The sequence below is a fragment of the Littorina saxatilis genome, unplaced genomic scaffold, assembly GCF_037325665.1.
Source record: "Littorina saxatilis isolate snail1 unplaced genomic scaffold, US_GU_Lsax_2.0 scaffold_2369, whole genome shotgun sequence".
NCBI classification, from domain to species: domain Eukaryota; kingdom Metazoa; phylum Mollusca; class Gastropoda; order Littorinimorpha; family Littorinidae; genus Littorina; species Littorina saxatilis.
The window spans coordinates 1-11,037 of record NW_027127174.1 but is presented as its reverse complement, the minus strand read 5'-3'; the positions used below and the strand labels follow the sequence as shown (position 1 = coordinate 11,037).

At 41.6% G+C, this 11,037-nt stretch overlaps 1 protein-coding gene across 1 annotated transcript; it reads left to right on the top strand.

Annotated features, from left to right (window-relative positions):
- Positions 1-2,071: 2,071 nt before the first annotated feature.
- LOC138955647 (aldo-keto reductase family 1 member B1-like) lies at positions 2,072-10,529 on the top strand (the record flags this gene model as incomplete). The annotated part of the gene is given in 4 exon segments (XM_070327212.1): positions 2,072-2,236; positions 7,585-7,701; positions 8,106-8,195; positions 10,407-10,529. Coding segments are annotated over 4 exon segments (495 nt in total), but the record flags the coding sequence as incomplete, so codon positions are not given.
- Between the last annotated feature and the right edge of the window lie 508 nt (positions 10,530-11,037).

The following is an 11,037-nucleotide window of genomic DNA, read 5'->3' as shown; positions in this document are numbered from 1 at the left end:
CTTCTCTATATACATTAATGACCTCCCCCTACATATTCAAAATGTATGTGAACTTTTTGCAGATGACACCACAATTCACTCCAGCAACACAAATGTAACTCGCTTATCAGAATCACTTCAAAGGAGTTTAAACCAGTTGACAGAGTGGACTGAACTAAACCATATGTCTCTTAACCCAAAGAAAACCAAATATATGGTCATAACAACAAGACAAAAACGCCAGAATATTTGTTCAGCTGGTCCTGCTTTAATGATAGATGGTGAAATAGTGGAAAAAGTCGACCATCACAAACTGCTGGGTGTTAATATCGATAACAACTTGTCTTGGTCAACCCACATAGAGCAACTTAGTAAAGTGGTGTCTAAGAAAGTGTATCTCTTATCTAGAATTAAACACTTCCTGAACTGCCAAACCAGAAAGTTATTCTTCATTGCTCATATTCAATCTGTTATTGATTACGCATCCACTCTATGGGACTCCGCAAGTGAAAATTCGTTAAAACCACTCAGCAGATTACATAAAAGAGCGCTAAAAGTAGTATTACTAAAGCACACTACCATCACAGAGTTAGACTACATGCATTTAGGGATCTTACCTCTAAATTCAAGACTGCTTTTTAACAAAGGAATCTTTATGCATAAAATTATATCCGAAACTCTACCCCAAACCATTTGTTCAAAGTTCTCTTTGAAGAATTCACACCACCTTATGAAATTTAACACTCCTCTTCCTAGGATAGACTTATTTAAGTCTAGTCTAGTTTATTCAGGTGGCCGTCTCTGGAACGCTCTTCCGAATGCCTTACGGGAAGCTACCAGCACAGATTCTTTCAAAAACAGATATATATCCCATTTAATGAAAATAGTATATTCTTGATTGTTATGTCCTTTGGGACACAGTCACTCACTTTTGATTTATTGTTTTGTTCACGAAATTATGATGTTCTGCATAATATCCATTGTCTTACAGAGTTGATGTACTATTGCATATAGTATTCTGACTCTAATTGACTTGCAAATTTTTACTTTGCACCTTGTCATGAACATTTATAAACTACAATGTTTCATATAATGCACTTATGTACATAAACTTATACTGTTTTACTAATTATGTAAGTATGTAGTAGTAGTTATTATAGTAGATTTAGTCCCTCTTTAGGGCGAGGGCCAGATGCAAAAAAGTATACCAATGCTTATTCTGTTACCCTCGTAAAATAAAGAATTGTCATTGTCATTGTCATTGTCTCTCTCTCTCTGGGTGTGCTGGGTTGGTTGGTCGGTCGATTGGTCTGAGTAGTGCGACCACGACCAACGTGCTCTCGTAAAACAGAGCAGCCAATGTAAATCAAGTTGTTTGAGCGTTGCGGACTGTTGACAATCCCCCCCCCCCCCCCACCTCCACACACATAAAGCAGGCAGTGAATTGCAGGAATCAAAATATGCCAACTTTGTTGGCCTACTTTATATTCAAAAACATACAGCAACCACTCAGGTAAACGCGAACCCTGTGGTTGTTAGTTTACGTATGTATCTAAATCATCGACGACGACGATGATGATGGGTGGATGATGATGATGATGATGATGATGATGATGATGATGATGATGATGATGATGATGATGATGACGATGACGATGATGATAACGATGATGAGAACGACGACGATGATGACGATGACGATGATGATGATGATGATGATGATGATTCTTTCTTTCTTTATTTGGTGTTTAACGTCGTTTTCAACCACGAAGGTTATATCGCGACGAATGATGATGATGATGATGATGATGATGATGATGATGATGATGAGGAGGAGGATGATGATGATGATGATGTGGAGGAGGAGGAGGAGGATGGTGATGATGATGACGACGATGACGATGATGATGATGATGAGGAGGAGGAGGATGATGATGATGATGATGATGATGATGATGATGATGATGATGATGATGATGATGATGATGATGATGATGATGATGATGATGATGATGATTACCGCAATGATGATGATTAATTTTCTATCTGTATCAATTATTATGTTTTTCAAACAACATCTTGTCTGTGACAGCCTGATTCCACAGCAGCAGCAGCAGTGTCTGCGTCCCTTCAAGCAGGCTATCGCCATTTTGACACAGCGTGGATATACAACACAGAGGCAACAGTAGGCAAAACCCTTAACCAGAAGATAAGGGATGGTGACGTCACACGAGAGGAGCTTTTTGTCACCACTAAGGTAAAGAGGAACTTAACAAAATAAAAATAAATGAACACCACGTACACTTAGATTAATACAACGCAGGGCCGGACTAGGGGGTGGGGGGTACATGGGTTGCGCAACACCCCCCCCCCCTGGCTTAAGCATGTACCTCCCAAACGTTTTTTTGTTGTTGTTGTTGTCGGGGAGGGAGGGGGGGGGGTGGGGGGGGGGGGGGGGTTTGCATCTGGATCAATTCTTCTTCATTGCCTATACAGCTTGCTGTCGAATTTACCTTTTTCGTTCAAGGAGAGGCTTCCTATCCCTCCAGAAACATCAAAAAACGTTCAGCTTCAAGGGGGCTTCGCCCCTTGCAACCCCCACCCCTGGAACCCCATCTGTAACCCCCCCCCCCCCTAGTACTTACCTAGTCCGGCCCTGCAACGACATCATTAAATGAAAAGCAAAGAAAGCACTTTCACAGTTGGTAAAATAGAGAGGAAAGAAATGGTAGCAACTTTTTTTTTTTTTAATTTTTTTTTTTAACTAGAAGCTTAATGTCGTCACATTAAAAAAACAAAAACCCCTGGTATCCTAAAAGCCCATCCGCCAAGTTTTTTTTTTTACCCCGGCTTTTTTTCTTCTTCTTCACATTTATTGCAACACACACTAAATATGTAACAAGAAAAAACAGCCCACTCGATCGGTGTCGTATTTCATATCATTAAAGGTACTGAACTTGTCAAATTCAGGTGCACGGAGCCCCTGGGGCTTTTAGTCATACCTCAGGCAGCTATCCGTTAGAAGAACTACCAAGTTTCATTGACTTGCACCCAAAGAGTCAAGAACTGCAATTTTTTTTTTACGAATTACTTTCGTACTCAAACCCGGCTGGTCTTGACCTATTTTTGGATCTAAATTTAGATCAGGTAGATCACCACATCATGCACAAAAAGACACGTCACTAGCAAACTATGTCAGACGTCATCATGAGTTTGTGTAAAAAAAAAATGGAGGCCGGAATCACTCAGTTGAATCGAACTCCGACCCAACACCACGTAATAACTAGGTTAATTTATGCACTCGCGTGAAGAAGAAACTGTCGAGCTTCACATATGTCGTCGTTGGGTAGTTTTGGGTTTGTTTTACTACCATAGGAAGATTTTTGAACTGTAAATGCACTCAGCTGCAACAAAAACGCAAAACGAAGGCTGTGAGCTGCACTGTGCCTTTAAATCTGTGTGAAGATTTGTGTGAAGAGGGTCTGCACACATTAACCAGCAGGTCGTTATCAGTCGATTGACCCAAATATAAGATGTGTTTTTGTGTTTGCAATTTGGGCAGGTTTCACAGTAATCAGACTCTTTGATGTGTGTAAACTTTGCCTTCAAATTACTTGCTTACTGTGTTGATTTTCATCATTTTTTCTGCTTGGCATGAGTAAGTATGGTATTTGCAATACAAAAAAATAAATAAAAGCTAAAATGTTTGTGTTTGAGCAATTATTTGAGCGCGTTTTTCGAAGCGAACGTGTGAATCCTGACAGACACCATTTCCTTCTGTCACATGACCCCATCTCAAAGTGTGATTCAACAGACACAAAAATAACACACAAAACTTATGATAATGGGGTTATTAATTCAATTAATACACAAGGTTAGTCTCTGACTAGAGAAAATAGGGAAACAATATCAAATGGGAGCATAAAACCGTTTCTGGAAAAATTTTCAATCACCACCGAAAGTGTCTGTCAGTAAAAAAAACACGTGCTTTGTTTGAAAAGCAAAGCCTAATTTTACACATCGCGTGCTTTTGTCTGTTATTCTTGCTTGTGAACATCATTTTATTGATGTTCTTCACTGGAAAGCAGGTGTATCATCAACAGTATCACAAAATCGCAAAGAATGAACATTTTTGTTGTGATCCGACCGGTGTCTGTAGACTGAATCACACGTTCGGCAAACTTCGTTTTTAACGGAAATAACCGAGCCTTTAATCGGAAACGACGTTTCAACCGCTTCATATCGTCTGCAGGAAGAAAAAGAGGAATGCGATACCCAGTGAGTAAAACATTTAATCGTTTTTAGTGCCTGTTGATCAAGTTTTGTTGCGTCTGTCAGCAACGTTCGTCAACCCAACGTTCGGCACAGCGACGCACGCATACGGATTTGCAGCGTTTGCATTCGGAAAGTGAGGGATTTGTGAGTTCGTTTGCATAATTTCAATCGCTAGTAGGTTTTCCCTTCGTCTCCCATTCTTGTGTGTACATGTTATTGGCATTTCATTGTGTAAATTGAAAGTTTGTGAGTAACAGTAGTAAAATCTGTCGAACGTTGGCAACGCTGACAGACGGAAATATCGAACGTTGCCTTCAATGACAGACTGGCTTGGCGATCGTACTTTCGATTCGTAGGAACACAATATATAGAGACAACAATGTGCGCTCGTTACCACAACGGTCATGAACCGGTGTAACACAAAATTTTTACTCCACGAAAAATTGACTCGGACGGAGTAAACTTCCAGTAAAAATCTTGTACGAAAAAAGAACTCACAAGGAACTAAATTTTTACTCCCCAAATATTTACTCCCAGTAAACATCTCGTACGAGAAACTTAGGGCCTACTCCTTCGTTTATAATTCGCGCAATATCCCATTTACGTGCAATCCCGTTTTGCCGCCGTCCCATTTTGGCGACATTTAACAAGCCAAGCGTCATTTTACTCCCGCATCCCATTTTGGCGCAATCCCGTTTCGCCGCTATCCCATTTTTTTGAATTTTGTTTTTCTTTTTACATTTAGTCAAGTTTTGACTAAATGTTTAACATAGAGGGGGAATCGAGACGAGGGTCGTGGTGTATGTGTGTCTGTGTGTGTGTGTGTGAGTGTGTGTGTGTGTGTGTGTGTGTGCGTGTGTGTGTGTAGAGCGATTGAGAGTAAACTACTGGACCGATCTTTACTAAAATTTGACATGAGAGTTACTGGGTATGATATCCCCGGACGTTTTTTTCAGTTTTTCGATAAATGTCTTTCATGACGTCATATCCGGCTTTTTTTTTAAAAGTTGAGGCGGCACTGTCACACCCTCATTTTTCAATCGAATTGATTGAAATTTTGGCCAAGCAATCTTCGACAAAGGCCGGACTTCGGTATTGCATTTCAGCTTGGTGGCGTAAATATTAGTTTATGACTTTGGTCATTAAAAATCTGAAAATTGTAATTAAAATTATTTTTTTATAAAACGATCTAAATGTACGTTCATCTTATTCTTCATCATTTTCTGATTCCAAAAACATATAAATATGTTATATTCGGATTAAAAACAAGGTCTGAAAATTAAAAATATAAAAATTATTATCAAAATCAATGGACGTCTACCCACAACACGCCACTGGATGCCGCGTGGTGCCAGTCGTGAAAACCAGGTTCTTTGTCCTACAGTGAGACATTCAAGTTGGGGACTTTGTGACCGCTGACTTTGTCAGCATGGATGGAAAGGTGGAGAGATACAGGGCGGTGATCATCCCCAAGTCAACCCATTTCCCTGATGGGCCAGATCGAGAGGAGATCTGTGTGAAGTGTTTGCGCGCAAAAGACAATGGGAGATACTATGTCTTTCCTAATGTTGATGACATTTCATGCTTGCCAATGGCTCAGATAAAAAAAAATCCCACCAACGAACCATGAACAACAGGGGGGATTACTATTTTGACATGTGACTAAGTCTCATTTGAGCGTTCACAGTGTTACCTGAGAATAGCACACCCCCTTGAAATAGGGACCAAAGAAAAAGCGTTGTATATATGCATTTTTGAATGCTTTTCTAAAGTCATAAGTTCATTTGTGAAAAAAATAAATTTTTAGGGATTGTTTTGCTGAATGCATGCAGTTAAGAAATTGACCCCGTTTTCAAATTTAGGGGGTAGGGTTGCCCCATAGCCCACGTATGTCTGTGTGACTGTGTCAAATATCAATCTACTTTGCGTACAAACTGTATAGATGTTTGTTTTTCGATTTTAGAATGATTTCTTAAGCTGGTTAGAACTTCTGAGGTCTACAGGAAACGATAAAGATAAAAAATGTACAAAATATAAGTAGCGTCCTTCATCTTACCATTGTTCTGATCAATACTGTCCCTTTATTTGCAAGTTAACCGTTTTTATTAATGTGTTCAAGGAGTATGTTAAAAATTATTATCAATGGTTGCTTTAAACAGCACCTTTGGGCAGTTATTATGCACTGAAGTTGTAAAAGCATGTTTTGGGGGTTTTAGGATATAGCGTCTTGGAACGCCAATCATCTTGGAAATACGAATGTTCATATAATTTTTTTTACTGTTTTGGATAGATAAAAAGTTGAACTCTTGGTGCAAACTGTTTTTTGGCCCCTGTTTGACTATTTATTATTTTGGAATATTGTGTGTGAGAGGGAAACTGCAATCCTCAATATCATGAAACGTGCCTTTACAGTCTTTTTTAAAGGGCTCGCTACACTTTATAACAGCATCTTCACAAACTTTAAAACATTAAAATTAAAAAAAGAACGAGAAAAGGCGGTCTGTGGTGGAGGTTTCGAGTCTTGTCAGGCTATACGGAACATTTTCGAGTAAATCATTAAAGCCTTATATTAATTGGGCGAAGTCGACTTCCCAAAGTCTATTTCACGAAACTCGCTGCGCGAAGTTTTGGCACTGAATGTTTGGTAAAAGGACTTCGGAAAACTTTCGTGAATTCAGTTCCGTGATCAAGTAAAGAAGGTGTGCACATCTACATTACAGCCAAGCAAATATCACTCTAGCCGCTTATATTTATGGTCAAATTCATCAATAAATGTTTCCAAAATGGCTTCCTGGATCAGGAGCGGATCAATGGGGGGGGGGGGGGGGGGGGGGAGTTCCGGAGTTTCCCCACCCCACCCCCAAGCCAAAAAAATAAAAAATAAATAAAACAGAAATAAATGTGAAAATAAAGACAAAAATGATGGCTCAGATTGCACCAGATTGCTCAATTTTCCTTGCCCCCGGACACCCCTAGGAGCCGGCCTTTGTCTTCTAAATGATGTTTATGGACAGTAGTAATTTAATTGTTGGCTCAAGTTGCACCACCATGGTCAATGTTCATTGTTTTTATCCAAATTTTCCTTCTTACATTTACTTTTTGGAAGATGTATTAGGGGTAGTTCCTTGGCTCAGATTGCACCAGATTGCACATTTTCGGGGGAGCATGCCCCCAGACCCCTCAGGGTGTTCGGACGCTTTGCTCTGTCCCTAAAAGAAATTTGGACCCCCCCACCCCCCCGCCCCTTAAAAATGATGAGATCCGCCCCTGTAGATAGTAAATATATCTTAAGCCTTTTTATCTTGTAGTTTTGGACTTGTCATGTTACAGCTATTTATGACCTGTGCTGACCGAGTGGCGGAGGCCGCACGTGAATCACTGGATGACCTTGGTCTGACCTACATTGACCTCTATCTCATCCACTGGCCTATGGCTATGACTGTGACGGTAAAGTTGGTGAAGGAGGGGGAGGGGGGGATGATAGTAAGTTTGTATCTGTTTGATATGTTTAGGATTAAATAACTAAATGGATTGATACAGGTTGCAATGGGGTCAAGTTTGGGTCAATCAGTAGGAAATAAACATTATAATTATATTCTGTGGCTTGTCGTGCAACCAGCTTTTTTTCCTGGTCCGATTGCCAGTGGGCCATATTGTCTTCTGTTTCATCCTTATCGACCGAGGCCGCAAGCAAAGTTCTAAAAATAATGCCAATTTTGTATTTTATCATGCATAGAGCAGCAGCCAATTTGTATTTATATATATAATATATAGGTATGACGAAAGGTGAGTCGTATATAAGCATGTGCTTTTCTTGTTTGTTAGGCCAATCCTGTCGGTTGTTTTCACAGGGGGATGTAAGAGGAAGCATAGGCCAGCCCGTAGCCGAGATTATGAAACAACTCAAACCTTCGGACAGAGACTACGTCGACACGTGGAGGGTAAGGTCGTGTCCACTTTCTTGTTCAAACATTCTTTTGTTCACATTCAACTGTTTACAAAAATACATGGATACATACATGTATAACACATTTACATACATTTAACACGCATGTCTATTGATGAGGTCATGGGAAGAGAGACAGCGGAGTAATAGTGTGTGTGTGTGTGTATGTGTGTGTGTGTGTGTGTGTGTGTGTGTGTGTGTGTGTGTGTGTGTGTGTATGTGTGTGTGTGTGAGTGTGTGTGTGTGTGTGTGTTTGTGTGTGAGTGTGTGAATGTGTGTGTTTGTGTGTGTGTGCGTGTGTGTGTGTCAGTGTGTGTGTGTGTGTGTAGTGTGTGTGTGAATGTGTGTGTTTGTGTGTGTGTGTGTGTGTGTGTGTGTGTGTGTGTTTGTGTATGGGAGAGAGACAAAGAGAGAGAGAGAGAAAGAGAGAGAGAGACAGAGAGAGAGAGACAGAGAGAGAGACAGAGAGACAGAGAGAGAGACAGAGACGGAGAGAGAGGCAGAGAGAGAAAGAGAGAGACAGAGAGAGAGAGAGAGGGGCATAGAGAGAAAGAGACAGAGACAGAGAGAGAGAGAAAGAGAGACAGAGATAGAGACAGAGAGAGAGACAGAGAGAGAGACAGAGAGAGAGGGAGAGAAAGAAAGAGACAAAGAGAGACAGAGAGAGAGAGACAAATAGAAAGACAGAGAGAGACAGAGATAGAGACAGAGAGAGAGACAGAGAGAGACAGAGACACAGAGAGAGAGCAGAGTTAGTGCAGTGGGGAGCAAGGGAGGGAGGGGGTTCCATAAGGGCAGTTCGTCTGACTGTACTCATCTGAGTCAAACATTAACACAGATTTGTTTAATCGTGTACTGCACTGTCATTAGTAGAGCATCCTTTACTTAGACACATACACATAATCAACACACATCTTTTCTGGCTTACACATTGAATAAGAGTAGTCTTAGTTTGGAACACATACAACATTCAGTGGTGTAGTTGAAATCTGTGCAGAGTGAGAACTTGAACAAATCTGTTAAAAAAAATCGTAATTGCTACTTGTACAAAATGCGACCAGATCGCTGATTTGGTGTGTCTCCAAGCTCCCGGATGTTGTTACAAGCTCCCGGATGTTGTTACAAGCTCCCGGATGTTGTTACAAGCTCCCGGATGTTGTTACAAGCTCCCGGATGTTGTTACAAGCTCCCGGATGTTGTTACAAGCTCCCGGATGTTGTTATCCTATGTAGAAGCCGGGACAGATCTGTGTTGACTTTTAGAATACAGTACAGGGGTGGAGCAGTTACGCCTGAAGGGGGTGGGGTGGGGAATGGGGTTACAACCTGATCCAGGGGTCGGTATAGAGGTGGGGTACCGTGGCAACGCCCCGTTGGGGGGCCTGGGGGGCAAAGCCCTCCTGAAGCTGAAGAATTTTAGCTTTCTTATAAACAATTTGTGGCTTATCCTTGATTTTAAACATGATCAACTGGTGTCAGCAGCCACTCATTATTTCTTTTAAAGTTAGTATTAAATAATGGCAATGTATCTTCCATCTCCCGACATCATATCACATATAGTATGGTTAGAAGAAAGACATGTCGCATAGGAGTGGCAGTTAAAACTGTACAACAATGACACTGACAAAACAATGATCACTTCCCACGGCTTTGTTTTTGTTTTTTTGTCTTTTTACAACCGAGGGGGGGGGGGGAGGGGGGGTCCGGAACCCCTGTAACCACCCCCCTAATCCGCCCCTGTAGTATGCAAGGGGAAGCGAGGATGTGTTGTGTCCATGCATGACCTTACCGCCTGTATTACTCCTTGTCCTTTCTGTAAGCAAGGAAGAATACCACAGGATGCTCTTTTTAAGACTTGGACGCATAATTATGAGCTTTACACGAAAAACAGAATAGGATGTACTGATTGAACAATAATTAGATTTGCCTTCTTCGTACGACGTCATAGGCCGACTTAAACTCATATTTAGGTGGCTGGCCAAAACTACAAAATTGTTTGCGTTCACTCCAAAAATCGTAAAAATCAAGCATAGTTCTAACCAAAAAGAATCGACACATAAATGATGTTTTTTTTGTATTCGACAGTCGTTGTTAAACTACTCTGCTACAGCGCCGTTTTGTGGAGAGAATAAAATGGTTGTGTCGATCTGTGTCCAATGTCAGATTTTTTGTTTTGTTTAAATGCAAATGACGTATGGTATCCACAGGACATGGAGAAACTTGTGGACGAGGGGCTGGTGCGCAGTATTGGTGTGTCCAACTTCAACGTGCACCAGCTCTCTCGTCTTCTCAACACCCCGGGTCTTCGTTACAGGCCTGTCTGCAACCAGGTCAGTCATTCTGGGTCAGGCTGTGGGTGTTTGGGGGTGGGGGCAGGGGTGGGATGGTGGGGAGACGGGGGTGGAAAGGGGAAGGGGGTGGCAGGCATGGGGGGGGGGGGGGGGGGCTGGAGGCTTTTAGAAGAAGAGGGACAGCGACACACAGAGAGACAGAGAGATGAACATTTGGCAAATTCATGGGATGAGGTTACATTTCACCAGAAAGAATACAACATACCCCACCCCACACATACACACACACACACACACACACACACAACATTCACACACACACACACTCACACACACACACACACACACACAACATTCACACATAAATAAACTTGCGAGGGTCAAAGAGAGAGATGGAGAGGGTGAAGGTACTGAGAGGGAGACGGAGAGAGAGATGGAGAGGGGGAAGGTACTGAGAGGGAGACGGAGAGAGAGATGGAGAGGGGGAAGGTACTGAGAGGGAGACGGAGAGAGAGATGGAGAGGGGGAAGGTACTGAGAGGGAGACG